This window comes from Myotis myotis, unplaced genomic scaffold (genome assembly GCF_014108235.1).
Source record: "Myotis myotis isolate mMyoMyo1 unplaced genomic scaffold, mMyoMyo1.p scaffold_m19_p_10, whole genome shotgun sequence".
Taxonomy (NCBI): Eukaryota; Metazoa; Chordata; class Mammalia; order Chiroptera; family Vespertilionidae; genus Myotis; species Myotis myotis.
The window spans coordinates 4,617,803-4,634,203 of NW_023416314.1; the positions used below are offsets into that span (position 1 = coordinate 4,617,803).

Genomic DNA, 16,401 nt, shown 5'->3' on the forward strand with positions numbered 1-16,401 from the left:
ACTTCTGGGGATCAAGCCTGCAACCTGGGCATGTGCCCTGACAGGGAACAAACCACAATCTCCTGGTTCCTGGGTCGACGCTCAATCACTGAACCACACTAACTGGGCCAGAACCCCTTTGATGAAGTGCAATAGAAGAGGTGGCATGACGACCTAGTTTCCAGAGTAGGTGAGGGTAGAGTCAAGCTGCCTGGTGATCGGGCCCCACAGAGGTTGCTTTCCTTGTCCCGTGGCTGATGAAGTTCCCACAAGGATTATGAGTTACCTATCTTGGGAGCCTCTTCCCTCTGCTCCCAATAGCATTCTGTGGTGAGGACCCAGCCAGGCGAGAGGTTCAGATAAGAACTGAGGATGAGCCAGTGGACATGAGCAAGCTGTTTGACCTCAGGGAATATAATGGAGAGGAGATCGTTTAGCGGTTCTCAACCTGTGGATCGCACCCCCTTTGGGGGTTGAATGACCCTTCCACAGGGGTTGCCTAAGACCATCGGAAAACACATATATAATTACATATTGTTTTTGTGATGAATCACTATGCTTTAATTATGTTCAATTTGTAACAATGAAATTGGGGGTCACCACAACATGAGGAACTGTATTAAAGGGTCAAGGCATTAGGAAAGTTGAGAACCACTGGTTTAGGGTGTGATTCCTAAATGAATCCTATTGCCAGCTGCATTAGAATTACATTGGAAGACTAAAAATATAGGTTCCTGGGCATCACCCAGGAAAATTCTCATCTTATTTGGCTAGTCAGAAGTTGGCAACCCATGCGGCTGGCAACCCATGTTTTTGAAAAGCTTCACAGGTTGCCATGGTGCCCTAGCTCATGGGGGAATTGACTTGTAGGAGAAAGTGCTAGGTCACAGGCTATGGCCTGCAGTAGTTTATCAGGGGTCAGAGATGTTTGGTAGTTCTCAAAGAAAAACACTTAAACACTTTATTGACTTATGTTTCATAAATTTAAAGTGAAATGCACTCCTTCTCATCCCTCTTTAGGCTATTTTGAAGTGGATTTGTGTTGCCTGTAAAAAAAAGAAAAAACTACAAAAAAAATAAAACCTTTCTAACACAAAGAATTAAAGCCACAGAAGACTTTTTATATTGTCAAGTAAAACTATAATCTTCCCAACCTGTCCCTATATTTTTAAGAAAAAAATGCTTTCTCAAAGGTGGTGCAAGAATCAGAAGGTCTGCTTGGTCAGTTACTCTTGACTAGTATTCAGTTGACATGGGACAGTTTATCTTCGTGAACATACTTTTATGTCATGCAAGTTTTCTTTACATGGGTTAAATTTACACTTTATTGGTTTCTATTATATAATTTTACATACTTGCCACAAAATAAATAAACCAAAGGCTTAACAGTTGATTAATGAAGAGTAGTGATAAAATTAGTAACACAAATACTTCAATGAAAAATCATTTTTATCCTAAAGAACTTCTTTTCAAACACCTGTGAATGTGGTGATTTTATACCACATAAATAAAATTAAAAAGTATAAAAAAAACAACACTGAATCTCGTCATTAAATTTTATGGGACCAGTGATCTATTTGCCTCTTTATGAAGACTTTGTTAAACAAGTCTGCAGTAGAAGAAAAATATTTTATGTCTATATTCTTTTCTTCACTTGTGGCAACGGAATCTTCGCCACAGAAATTAGTATATGCACTAGTCTTAATCATCAAAATTATCTTCCTGATCACTGTCATTGGTTCCACCATGGACACATGTCCCAATCTGGGACAACCAGAGTCTTCTCTATGTCAGTTATCCACCTATAGGCATTAGGGGAGGGTTCTATTCCTCAGGGATCACAAGCCATGAGGATTGTGCAACCTTTCAGCTGTCACGTGTAAAGAACTTGCCTGAAAGTGAAACAAACAGTGAAACATAGAACCAAGAAATGGCAAGGAAGGGCAGAGGCCTAACAATGTTCTTTAAGCTTCCCAGTGAGATATCCCTCAACTTTTTCCCTCTCTGCAATTTCAGTTATGAGTCAATGTATTCCTTCCCACTCCTCCTTGGGCTCGTTTGAGGTGGATTTCCATCACTGTATATAGGTCCTGTCTAACAAAGAGGTTTTCTATAATTGTCTGACAACACAGTGACAACTCTGCTAAAGCAATCTGCTTTTCTAGTGCCAGATCAGGAAGAACAGTTGGTGAAACCCCTTTATCAAATAATACTGCTGTATAAACACAATGTCAATAACATACAATGTGAAGTGAAAGGTGTGTCCTAGAACACCTCTTGCGTTATAGTAGGTTGAAGCGATTGATACACATAGCATGCATAAGTTCTTGGCATCTGTGAAGCCTTTATAAGAGATGGCAGCACTTGATTACTTGCTTCTGGTTGTCATTGAAAACTCATGCTGTAGAGGGAGAATGTTCATGTAAGTTATTTGATGAGCTATGGTGTAAATAGGAAAAAGCATGGAGGTTACTTCTACTGTGACAGCACCTATCTATGCAGCCAATTCACATGCTGCTTTATTGACAGAGAACAAACAGTTGGTTTTTTAACAATATGACTCATGGAAGAAAATAAAGAATTCAAGTTTTTAACAGGTACTGATCAATGGAGACTGTTTCATTTCAGGTGGTTGGGAAAGAAATGACATGTCTTCATTTCCACTGTGAAGTTTATTTGCTATAAAAGAGCAAAAAAACATCAGGTTGTGTGAGTGTGATGTGAAAAAACACATAAATTTACTATTTCCACCATGTTTCAGTGTACAGTGCAGTAGCATTACGTGTGCTCACATTGTTATGCAGCAGACCTCAGAGCTTCCCTAGTACAACACTAAAACTCTAAACCCGCTAACCACCACCCAGCTCTTGATAACCACCTTTCAGTACTGTTTCTATGACTTTGACTTCTTTGGAATCCTATAATATTTGACTACTTTAGAATCGTATATTTGTCCTTTTGCTACTGGCTTATTTTGCTTAGCATAATGTCCTCAAGTTTCATCCACGTTGTAGCATGTGACTGGATCTCCTTCTTTTTAAAGATTGCATTATATTCGTTCTATGTATACACCACATTTTCTTTTTTCATCAACTTGTCAATGGGCATTTGGGTTGTTTCCATATCTTGAATATTGTGAATAATACTACAGTGAACAAGGGAGTGCACATAAGTCTTTGGTATTCTTATTTCAGTCCTTCTGAATACATACCCAGAAGCAGGATTGTTGAATCATATAGTAGTTTTACTTTTTGTTTTTTTTGTTTTTTTGAGGAAACTCCATACTGTTTTCCATAATAGCTGCATCATTTTACATTCCCAGCAACAGAGCATAACAGTTCCAACTTCTCTGCATCCTCACCAACACTTGTTTTCTGTTCTTTTGATAGTTGCCATCTTGAAGGGTGTAGATGATGTCTCATTGTGGTTTTGATTTGCATTTCCCTAATGATTAGTGATGTTGAGCATTTTTTTTAATATTCCTGTTGGCCATTTGTATATCTTCTTTGGAGGAATGTCAAGTCAAGTCCTTTGCCTATTTTTAAATCATTATTTGTTTTGCAGTTGCTGTTGAGTTGTAGGGGTTCTTTATGTATTCTTGATAGTAACCTCATCACATACATGATTTCCAATTGTTTCCCCCCATTCTGCAAGTTGTGTTTTCACTCTATTGATTGTTTTCTTTGACATAAAATGCTTTAAGTTTGGTATACTCCCATTTGCCTATTTTTTATTTTGTTGCCTGTGCTTTTAGTGTTATATCAAATAAATCATTGTCAAATCTAATGTTCTGAAGATTTTCCCTATGTTTTCTTCTGTGAGTTTAATAATTTTAGGTCTTATGCTTAAGTAAGTTTTTAATTTATTTTGCCTTAATTTTTGTATATGGTATTAGGTAGATGTCCAACTTCACTCTTTTCCATGGAACATCCAGTTTTCTCAACACTGTTTCTTGAAGAGACTGTCCTTTCTTCACTGTGTAGGCTTGGCATCCTTGTTGAAAATCATCTGGCCATATGTGCAAGGAGTTATTTGGGGGCTCTCTATCTGGTCTCATTAGTCTGTATATCTGTCTTTATGCCAGTGCCACAATATCGCGATTACTGTTGCTTTGTAGTATCATTTTGAAATTAGGCAGTCTGAATTCTCCAACTTTGTTCTTTTTCAAGATTGTTTTAGCTATTCAGGCTCCTTTGAGATCCCACTTGGAATTTTATGATTTTTTTTCATTTCTGCAAAAAAAATGCCATTGGAATTTAGATAAGGATTGTATTGAGTTTGCATCAATTTAGATGATCATGTGGTTTTTGTCCTTTATTTTGTCAATGTGGTGCATTACATGGATTGACTTTTGTATTTTGAACTATCCTTGATTCCAGATATAAATCCCACTTGATCTGAAGTATTATCTTTTTAACGTGCTGTTGAATTTACTAGTAGTTTGCTAGTATTTTGTTTAGGATTTTGCGTCAATATTCATCAGGGATATTGATTTGTAGTTTTCTTGTTGTGTCTTTCGTATCAGAATAAAGTTGGCCTCATAGAAGGTGTTTTGGAAGTGTCCCCTTCTGCTCTGAGGAGTGGTTTAAGGTTTGGTATTCGTTTTTCTTTAAAAATTTGGTAGAATTCTATAGTGAAGCCACCTGGATCTGGGCTTTTCTTTGTTGGAAGGTTTTTGGTTAATGTTTCCATATCCTGTATTCAATGTAGTTACAGGTCTGTTCAGATTTATTATTTCTTCAGGATTCAGTTTTGGTAAGGTTTATGTTTCTAGGAATTTACCCATTTCTTCTAGGTTGTCCAGCTTGTTGAGATATAATTAATCATAGAAGTTTCTAATACTCCTTTTTATTTCTGTAAAATCAGTTGTAATATATCCTCTATCCTTCCTAATTTTATCTATTTGATTCTTCTCTCATTTCCCTAAGTAGTCTAGCTAAGGATTTGCTAATTTTTGTTTTTCTAATCTCTATTTATCTTTGCACTAATTTTTTTAAAAATCTTTATTGCTGAAAGTATCAGATATGTCCCCTTTGTATTCCCATTGATCCCTTCTAGCCCACCACCGCCCCAGGCCTCCATAACCCTATCGCCTGTGTCCATGGGTTAGGCATCTATGCAAACAAGTATTTTGGTTGATTCCTCCCACCCACTCTCCCCTGCCTTCCCTCTGAGTTCCACAATCTGTTCCATGCTTTTATATCTCTGGATCTAATTTGTTCAACAGCTTATTTTGTTCATTAGATCCCACATACGAGTAAGATCATGTGATACTTATCTTTCTCTGACTGGCTTATTTTGCTTAGCATAATACTCTCCAGATAATTCCATGCTGTCTAAAAGGGTAAGCAGTCCTCCTTTTTTACTGCTGCATAGTATTCCATGGTGTAAATGTACTACACATTCTTTATCCACTCATCTGTTGATTGGCACTTGGTCTATTTCCAGATCTTGGCTATTATTGTAAATTGTGCTGCTATGAACATTGGGGTGCATACATTCCTTCGGGTTGATATTTTGGGTTTTCTGTAAATATTCCTAGGAGTAGGATCACTGGGTCAAATGGCAGTTCCATATTTAATTTTTTGAGGAAACTCCATACTGTTATCCATAATGGTTGCACCAGTCTGCATTCCCATCAGCACTTTTCTACACGTTCTTGCCAGCACTTGTTATTTGTTGATGGTAGCCATTCTGACAGGTGTGAGGTGATACCTCATTATTGTTTTAATATGCATCTCTCTGATGATCAGTGACTTTGAGCATTTTTACATGTCTCTTGGCCATCTGTATGTCCACTTTGGAGAAGTGACATCCCTTATATATTTTGTATATTAACTCTTCATCAGATGTATCATTGTCAAATATGTCCTCTCATACAGTGAGTGAAATGTTCTATAAATGTCAGTTAAATTCATCTGATCCAGTGTATCATTTAGAATCACTGTTTCCTTGTTAATATTTTTGTCTAGAAGATCTATCAGTGACGTTCCCTACTATGACTGTATTGCTGTCAATCTCTCCCTGAAAGTTCTGCGGAAGTTATTTTGTATATTTAGGTGCTCCTTTATTGGGTGCATATATGTTTACCAGCGTTATGTCCTTTTATTGGATCAATCCCTTTAGTAGTGACTTTTATTGTCTCTTGTGATGGCTTTCATTTTGAAGTCTATATTGTCAGATATGAATGTTGCCACCACAGTTGTTGTTGTTTTCATTTCCATTTGCATGGGAAAATTTTTTCCTTAACTTCACTCTCATCCTGTATGAGTTTTTCATTCTGAGTTGGGTCTCTTGTAGACAGCATATAGTTGGGTCATGTTTTGTATTCATTCAGCTACCCAATGTCTTTTGATTGGAGCATTTAATCCATTTACACTTAAGGTTATTATTAATAGGTACTTATTTATTGCCATTTATTTACTCATTTTACTAGGTTGCTCTCTCTAATTCTTCTTCTCATTACAGTAGTCCCTATAGCATTTCTTGCAGTGCTAGTTTGATGATGATAAATTCCTTTAGCCTTTTTTTGGGGGGGGGGGGGTCTGGGAAGCTCTTTATTTTACCACCTATTTTGATCGATAGCCTTGCTGGATATAGTAATCTTGGTTTCAGATCCTTGCTTTTTATTACCTTGAGTACTTCATGCCATTCCCTTCCGGCCTGTGGAGTTTCTGATGAGAAATCAGCTAACATCCTACGGGAGCTCCTTTGTAGCTAACAAATTGCTTTTCTCTTGCTGCCTTTAAGATTCGCTCTTTGTCTTTAAGTTTGGGCATTTTAATTATGCTGTGTCTGGGTGTGGGCCTGTTTGGGTTCTTCTTGCCTCCTGAACTTCTGTGACTTTTTCCTTCACCAGATTAGGTAAGTTTTCTGCCATTATTTCTTCAAACATGTTCTCTGTCCCCTGCTCACTTTTTTCTTTTCCTGACACTCCAATTATGAGAATACTGTTATGATTCATGTTGCTCCCTTAAGCGGTCCTCCTGTTTTATAATTGTTTTTTCTTTTTGGTTCTCTGATTGAGTGATTTTTTTTTTCTCTCTTCTAATTCACTGATCCAATCCTTGGCTTCCCTTCTCTGCTGTGTATTCCTTCCAATGTGTTCTTTATTAATGCTTGTCATTCTTCATAGTTACTATATTCTTCCTCATGCTGTTTAGCATCTTTGCCATCATTATTCTGAACTCTGTATCTAATAAATTTCTTATCTCCATTTCATTTATCTCTTCTTTGAGAGAATCCTCTTTTTCTTTTGTTTGGGCTTGTTTGTTTGTTTTTTGTCTCCCTATTTTGGCTGCCTGTTTGGGTTTGTGACTGTGTATTAGTAGATATGCTACACATCGCAGTCTCTAATGCAGGGCAATGTCACATGCTGTTTTGAATGGTCCTGTGTACCTTATTGGAGCTATAAACAATCCACAGCTTATGACTCCCTCTTCTGGGTCTGGGTGCCTTTGGAAAGGACCAAGATGTACACCAAGGCCTGCTTTTCCGAGCCCTGGGCCCCAAAGGATAAATACTGTATAATCTGACTAGTATGAGCTACAGACAATAGTCTAATTCACAGAGACAGCAAGTAGAATGGTGGTGGCCAGGGGCTGAGAGAAACGGAGAATGGGGAGTTGTTGTTTAACGGTACAGAGTTTTTATTTGGGATATTGAAAAGTTCTGAGGCTAGAATGCGGTGATGGTTACACAACATTGTGAATGTACATAATGCCACTAAATTATTCATTTTAAAATTATTTAAATGGCAATTTTATGTTATGCATATTTTACTAGAATGAAAAATTTTAATTTTATTTCCTCCTCCCTTAGATTGTTTTAAACTACCCTTGTAGAATAAGTGATGTCATCTATAAAGAATGGTTAGTAATGCTTTTTTGTATTTTTCCTCTAAAAAATATAATTTAAAAACATGTTCATCTGGCCTGGCCAGCATGGCTCAGTGGTTGAGCATTGAGCTATGAACCAGGAGATCACAGTTCAATTCCCGGTCAGGGCACATACCCAGGTTGTGGGCCAATTCCCAGTGCAAGAAGCAGCTGATCAATGATTCTCTCTCATCATTGATGTTTCTATCTTTCCCTCTCCTTTCCTCTTTCTGAAATGAATAATATATATATATATATATATATATATATATTTAAAAAACCACACAACAACAACAAAACAACATGTTCATCTGATTTCCAATCACTTAATCAAGTGAACGGGCATGGTTAGTGCCATATGCAATAGTCATGTCCTAGGCATCAATAATACCCATACTGAGGTCCACATAAATGTCCCTCATGATAAGATTCTGACTATAGCCATGAACGTCACCAAACATCTCTGCATGCAGACACAGCTCCCTGGTATTTACTGTTTAAGCAGTGGTTCTCAACCTTCCTGATGCCGACACCCTTTAATACAGTTCCTCATGTTGTGGTGACCCCCAATTTCATTGTTACAAATTGAACATAATGAAAACATAGTGATTAATCACAAAAACAATATGTAATTATATATGTGTTTTCTGATGGTCTGAGGCGACCCCTGTGAAAGGGTCGTTCGACCCCCAAAGGGGTCGCGACCCACAGGTTGAGAACCGCTGCTGTTTAAGGATCACCTTGGTCTCTGGGCTGCGCAAGAGCAGACATTCAATGGCCTTTTGCAAATTGATGGCCCTACTGATGAAAATGCTGATGGGAAAGGGTCTGAAGTGCTGTGTCTCTGTCTTCTGCTACCTGGTCAATTTCTCGTGGGATATAGTGTTCATCTTTCACAGAGAACAGATTCGTGGTAATAAATGGATGACCATGCTTTTCCCACTGAATCAAAATGTCTTTCAGCATCCAGAAGCATGTGGTTTAAAGACCCCGGTTCCACGGTGGTCAAAATATTTGAAGGCTAGTGGAAAAGAAGTTGATAAATCTCTTAACAAAAGGAAAATAAAGATGAAAGTTTAAAATGCACACAACATGTCTAAAATTCTATCCAAGGTCATTTCTAGCTAGAATAGATTTGCTGCCTATGGGAGGTAGTGAACTTTACCAAATACATTAAAATCTTAACAAAATTTGGAACTCTTTATAAGAATATAAGATAAAGAAGAAAAATGTTAATATTGTGAATAAAATACAAAATGTAACATTTTATTAAAAACCCTAATCAGAAAAGAAAAGCAAAGAATCCTAATTAGGTAAAAATAACCTCCAAAATGCAACTGTAATTTCAAAATAAAATAACATACATACTTTCAGAACTTTCTGTAAGTAGTTGACACAATGGTGAATCTCCCTTGAGGTAAATAAGTCTCATTTTACTCCATCAGTCGCAAAATGCTGTGACCCGCCTTTTCCACAGTATAACCCCTGGGAAAGGTATCTTCATTCCAACCTGGCATTTCTTTTCTAAGTTCTAACTCTGGCAATAAAAACTCCCACAGTAAGTCATTTTTATTACCACAAATAATTTAGGAAACACCTTTCTCGTTTTCTCCCCCCACCCCTTTCTCTTTCCCTCCACTTCTACCTCTGCCCTCTGCCCTTCCACAAATGTGTGTTAAACAAGTTCATCGTAAAGGCGGATACAGCGTTCCCGCTGAGTAGTTTTTCCTGGTGCAGGGATAGATTTTCTCTTGCACATTCGCATGTTTCCGTGGCTACAGCTCAGGCCACTGGACCGGGAGACAGCTGGCCAAATCAGGAGGAAATGTTTGGCCGTGAAACAGCAGTGTCCCCGCTGATCGCTGTACTGATGACATTGGCCTTGCAGAATTGTAAATCTCCCCTCCCCACGCTACTTATCCATGAAAAACACTTGAACATTTATGAAATGAGTGCCACATATATCTTATATCTTATTTTGTGTATGCCAGAATCATGTTCTCTGGCTAACTCTAAAACCCCTTAAATGTTTCGTTGTTGTGCTCAGAACTGAACGTAATAGTCTGTGTGGTCTGGTTAGTGCAGAAAAAGATAGGCCCCATTACCTCCTTATTCTGAATACTCCACTATAAAAGTAGCCTAGTCCTGGGCCATCGTCCTGTACACCAAAATGGGTGGGGTTTCCATTCCCAGTCAGGGCACATACCCAGGTTAGGGGTTGTATCCCCAGTCAGGGCTCATAGGAAAGGCAACTGATCTCTCTCTCTCTCTCTCTCTCTTTGTCTCTCTCTCTCTCTTTGTGTCTCTCTCTCTCTCTCTCTCTCTCTCTCTCTCTCTCTCTCTCTCTCTCTCTCTCCTTTCCTCAGTCTCTGAAATCAATAAATGTATCCTCAGAGAGGATTCTTTTACAAAGTAGCCTAAGCTGTCTTCACTGACTCATATCAGGCTTCCACTAGGTAAAATTCAGCACATTTTTATATTTGTGCCACTTTAAAGCCACACCTTCTGTGTCACCTACCTAGATTGTTGGGATTTGGGGTATAAGTTTAGGAACTTAAACTTACCCATATTAAATTATACCAGGTTTATAAAGGGCTCTGAAAAAATAACAGTCTGGCACTATCTTCTAAGAAACCACCAGCTTTACTAGAAATTACTGTCCAGGCAACAGAGAAACCAGAGAGATTAAGAGGACTCAAGTTGTCTCAAGAATCTAAGAACCTTCTTTGGTGTAAAAGTTGGGCCTGGAAGATGGTTGCCACGGCAGAAAGGGAATCTGACTTTTCCACAGAGCGAGAACTTTAGAATGGGCTCTTTATTTATGCCTATGTTCTCCACGGGGTTTTGCAAAATCCCTTGCCTAGAGTAGGTCCTCAATAAATATTTGCTGAATTCATGAACAGAGTGAATGTAGGCTCTGTTGACTGTTATAACAGAAGTCTTTTACTTTTCTGAAATTCACTTTCATTTCAGAGTAGCAGAAACATCACTTTTATGAGTGAGATGGTTTTATATTGACCACTGAAGTCCATGTGATAAAAGTGAGGGGGGAAATCACAAAAATTGCTAGTTTATGGGCCTTTCACTGAGATGGTTTGGCTGAAAAACAGGTTAGAAACCACCAAAGGAATTTCCTGACTCCGAGTTTCACCTGACACATTTTCACAGAGCACCAGTACCCAGTCATTAGCTTTTCAGAAATAAACCTCAAGTTTAAATAAAATTAACCTGTATAGTCCCAGCCGGTTTGGCTCAGTGGATAAAACGTCAGCCTGCAGACTGAAGGGTCCCAGGTTTGATTCCTGTCAAGGGCACCTACCTTGGTCACAGGCTCCCAGCCTGGTTGGGGGCATGCACGCAGGAGGCAGCCAATCGATGTGTTTCTCTCACATCGGTGTTTCTCTCTGTCTCTCCCTCTCCCTTCCACTCTCTCTAAAAATCAATGGAAAAGTCTCCTCCAGTGAGGATTTAAAAAAATAACAACAATAACGTGCACATTTTGAGAATAGGTAGCTGAAATTAAGAATTGCCAAGTTTTTTATATCTGACTCCAGACAAAAATGCAACTCCTACAAAAATAAAATCTCTTCTATAAAACCCAAAACAATTGATACTATCTGTCACAGGAAATGAGAGATCAAAATGGTAAATGTAACCCAAGTCAGTTTGGCTTAGTGGATAGAGTGTTGGCCTGCAGATCAAAGGGTCCCGGGTTTGATTCCAGTCAAGGGCATGTACCTTAGTTGCAGGCTCCTCCCCAGCCTGGTCTCTGGTTGGGGCTCGTGCAGGAGGCAACCAATTGGTGTGTTTTTCTCACATCGATGTTTCTCTCTGTCTTGCCCTCTCTATACCACTCTCCCTAAAAATCAATGGAAAAACATTCTTCGGTGAGGACTAGCAAAAAAAAATTTTAAAAAACCACTTTGTAAATATAGAAAAAAAAATTTTAAGGTAAATGTCAAGTATCTCTTAAAATAAGAATGTCCTTCAAGTGAATAGATTGTGAACATGACAGGCAATAGCACAATAGACTTACTGTTGCATTGTAAGACCTTGCTGGAGGTAAAGTCTTTCAGCAATTCAACTCCTATGTTGGACCTTCAAAAAAATGGAAAGATAAGTTAGCCTGATACCTTCCCAGATATTAAAGTAAGAATTAATCACTGTTTAGGTGGATTGAACCACCCTTAACTTTCTCTGCAGATGTATTGGGTTTTTTTTCTTTATTTGGATTTATTTAAAATATTCTGGTGGAGTGAATGGGTTAGGATTCTGGAAAACTGTTCTTCTGTTAATGCCAAGAGTCTGGAGATCCAGAGAGAGTCACTCATGCTCCATGTAGAATTAATCAAATATCTATTTCTTTGCATTTCCTTCTAACTTTTAACAAGCCATGCTCTGCTCACTTTACCACCTGTAGCAGTTTGGGCTTTCATTGCATTTTCCCCGCGCTTCTCCACCTGTGCACACATCAGAGGTATGTGAGTGCTGCTGCCACTCCGATTGCCTGGCTTCCTCCCACAGCTTCTGGTTCAATCGTTCTGGGAGCTCAAAGAGAGATCTGCACCCCCATGTTTGCAGCAGAATTGCTCACATTAGTCATGTGTGAAAATAACCTATGTGTCTGTCAATGGGTGAATGGATAAAGAAAGTGTGGCCTACAGGGGATTGTCAAGGGCGGGGGGGAAAAAAGGAGACATATGTAATACTCTTTGTAATACTTTAAGCAATAAAAAAAAAAGAAAGAAAGAAAGTATGGCCTATATATAAATTATTCAGCCTTAAAAATGAATGAAATCCTGCCATTTGTGACAACATGGATGAAGCTGGAGGATATTATACTAAGTGAAACAGGCCAGATACAGAAAAATAAATACTAAATGATCTCACTTTTTGTTGCTGTTGAATTTTAAAAAGTCAAACTCAGAGAGACAGAATAAAATGGTGGTTTCCAGGGTTGAAGGTTGGGAGAAATAGAGAGATTGTGGTCAGAAGGTATAAACTTATAAGAGGACTAAGTTCTGGGATCTAATATACAACATGGTAACTATATATATACTAGTGGCCTGGTGCTGGGAAAGTGTAGTCACTGTATTATAAATGGAAGGGAACCAGACTTAGTCTCTGGACTTGTGGGATGAAAAGATGTCATAGAGCCTGGCTTGGGCCAATGAAGGGGCCCAGGGCTCAGTGACAGAATAGAATGATCCCTGGGAGTTCTTGGATATGGAGTCACTCGTGAAGTCTAATTCCTCATACACATACTAAATCATCTGTGAGGAGACTCAAATCTCTGCTTCCATGCAGTAGAGAAAGAGCTGGACAGTTTGAATAGAGCCGGGGATCCAGGGAGGAAATGTGTCTATTGGGAAGTAAACAGGGCCAGGCAGACTACTGTCATGAATACAGGCCACTTGAGAAGCAATATGGGACCTAAAACACGAGCAGGTCTGCCAGTCCCGGGACTGGGGATTTCCTGAGAGCAGCAGGGACAGTGTACAAGGAGAGTCCCTCCAACAGGCTGCAATGAGGACCATCTCAAGCGGGAGCCAGGTGTGGCCAACAGAGAAGATAGAATCAGCACAGGTGGTCTCTGCCCTTAGAATTAAGGCATGGTTTGGAGACCTTCAGAACAGGCAGACCTCTATGTCTCCATGATCATTTCTCCTTTTGTTATTAGTAACCCATTTATTTAAAAAAGTCTAGCCTCTTTGGGACAAACTATAGAAAAGATATTTTTCCATACCTTGATCGGGAAAACAAAAAGAAGAGAAGGTGAGATAGGGTTGAAAGGAAAATCTTGACAGGATTATGCCCTGCGTCCTGCCCTTGAATTGGATTTGAACTTGAATCTCTAGGATATTATGCTATCCAGCTTGCTATCCTGAGCCCACATTGGAAAACCAAGGTATTTATACAGCAGGGGTTCCCAAACTGTGGAACCAAGTTCCTGAAAATGATCCATTAAGTTCATGTTCCATGGTCAAGTCATTTGGGGAAATGTTTTATGCTCTATCCCCACTTGAAGGGATACATACTGAAGTTGCTTTGAAGGACTGCTGCAAAGAAACCTACTTAATTGTTTTCCCAGATTGTATCTCACTTATTCTTTCCCCCAGCAGTTACTGGTATGTCTTAGGTGTTAAGCATTATGCTTGGCCTGTGAGACAAAGCAGTGGCCATCGGTGGCTTCCTATCATACATAGATGGCCTCTACGGTGCTTCCTACCCATCTGGCCTCCTCTCTCCTTCTTCGAATTCCAGCCTCAGTGGTCCCTCTCAGGATTCCTGGAACATTCCAGCATGCTCTTGCCTCAGACCCTAATCCCTCTCTTGGGAATGGTGTTTCCCCCAGAATTCACATGGCTCACTTCCTCACTTCCTTCAGGTTGCTACTCAAGATAGGCCTTACCTGGCCACTTTTTAAAATAGTGCCCCCATCACCTACAAAATCCCTTATTCTGATGACTTTATGTTACAAAACTATTTGTTTATTTGTTTGTTGTCTTTCTCGTCCACTAAAATGCTGACTTCCAAGCATCTAGAGAGCTATACTAGTATCTGGAATACAGAATGTGCTAACAACTATTTATAAATTGAATGAATGCATGCATGGTGAAAAATAGATGATTGCCTTACACAGCTTACAAATTAGCAAAAGATATAAACCTGTATTGAAAATTTAATAGTGTAATAAGTGTTCTAATTGAAGAACAGAATGCAGATGTGGAAGAAATGCTGTCTGAGGCCAGGCGTGTGAAATGCTAGGGTTGAAAGGGAGCATGGTTCATTTGTGAAATAAAAGTTAAAGTGAGACAAGAGATGCAGAGCTTGGAAAGTTCTGTAAACATATTCAAGAGTTTGGATTTCATCCTCAGAGCATTAAGGTCATATTAATGGTGTTAAGCAAGGAAATGTAAAATTCATCTGTGTTTAGAAACACCAGTCTGGGTACAGTGTGGAGAACAGATTGAAGGAAACAAGACTGTAGGCAAGAAACCCAGCTCTGGAGTTGCCGTAACCTAATTGAGGCACAATGATGGTTTATACAAGGACAGGGGCAACAACAGTGAGTGAAATGTCTGGACTCAGCAGATATTTGGGAGGTACAATTCATACAATTTGGCGATTCAGTTGCTGTAAAGCGTAGACTACATAATGGTACCATTCACAACCCCCCTTTTTTTATTTTGCAATGCATCTATTAATACTTTGTAGGATTGCTATTCCATGGAATACATGATAGGAAGTGATGGGCTATACAAAATTACTGAGTCTGGAAGTATTATAACTATGGAGAACTATAGGTATATAGAAAACACTTCTTTGATTATACTCCTTTTAGCAAATTGGATCACTAACACCACAGTTGTAGAGGTGACCTGTATGGGGCCCATGATTTTACTACCAGCTGAACTGACTCTGAGCAATAGGTCTAATTAACCCTAGTCATTATTCATCAACACAATAAGGGAGTCTGATTAGAAAAAGTTGGTCTGAACCAAATCTGCCCTTTTGTATCAATTATTGTATTTGAAGTCACTGGCATAAAAATTAACTATATAGCCTGGCCAGCATGGCTCAGTGGTTGAGCGTTGACCTATGAATCACGAGGTTATGGTTTGATTCCCGGTTATGGCATATGCCCAGGGTGCGGACTTGATCCTCAGTGTGGGGCATGCAGGAGGCAGCTGATTCTCTGTCATCATTGATGTTTCTATCTCTCTCTCCCTCTCCCTTTCTCTCTGAAATCAATAAAAATATTTTTAATTAACTATATAAAATTAGAGGCCCAGTGCACGAATTCGTGCACCAGTGGGGTCAGTCAGCCTGGCCTGCAGGATCAGGCCAAAACCAGCTCTCCAACATCCCCTGAGGGTTCCTGGATTTCGGGAGGGCACAGGCCAGGCTGAGGGACCCCACCTGTACATAATCATGTCCGGAGAGGGATGCAGGAGGTTGGCCAGCTGGGGAAGGACCGCGGGAGGGCTCCAGGGCATGTCCAGCCTGTCTCACTCAGTCCCGATCTACAGGACCCCAGCAGCAAGCTAACCTACCAGTCAGAGCATCTGCCCCCTGGTGGTCAGTACATGTCATAGCGACTGGTCGACCAGTCAACTGTCTGCCCCCTGGTGGTCAGTGCACATCATAGCAAGCAGTTGAGTGGCCTTAGCATATCATTAGCATATTACGCTTTGATTGGTTGAACGGATGACCGGACACTTAGCATATTAGGCTTTTATTATATAGCTTAAGTATATATTATTTGCTGATTGATTTTGAGTATTTACTAGTACCTTTGCCATTTATATAATTTAAAAAGTGATCCCCTCAATAAGTCTAGTACCTGGCACCATCCATAGTTATTACAATAATATTGACCATATCTCTATGCTCTCCTTTACATCCCCATGACTATTTGAAACTACCAATTTGTACTTCTTAATTCCCTTACCTTTTTCACCCAGGCTTCTAAGTCTGTTTTCTATATCAATGAGTTTGTTTCTGTTTTGTGTATTTATTTTGATTTTTGGATTTCACACAT

The 16,401-nt window shown here is 39.3% G+C and overlaps 1 protein-coding gene across 1 annotated transcript in view; it reads right to left on the minus strand.

The window, feature by feature from the left end:
* NXPE2 (neurexophilin and PC-esterase domain family member 2) overlaps window positions 1-16,401 on the minus strand; it is a gene marked incomplete at its 5' end in the record, with an annotated part of 138,558 nt that overhangs the window by 115,831 nt on the left and 6,326 nt on the right. Inside the window, 7 exon segments of the mRNA XM_036323974.1 lie at window positions 8,201-8,349; window positions 8,566-8,696; window positions 8,698-8,808; window positions 8,810-8,836; window positions 8,838-8,877; window positions 9,306-9,391; window positions 11,889-11,954. Coding sequence (XP_036179867.1) covers window positions 8,201-8,349; window positions 8,566-8,696; window positions 8,698-8,808; window positions 8,810-8,836; window positions 8,838-8,877; window positions 9,306-9,391; window positions 11,889-11,954 — 610 coding nt within the window.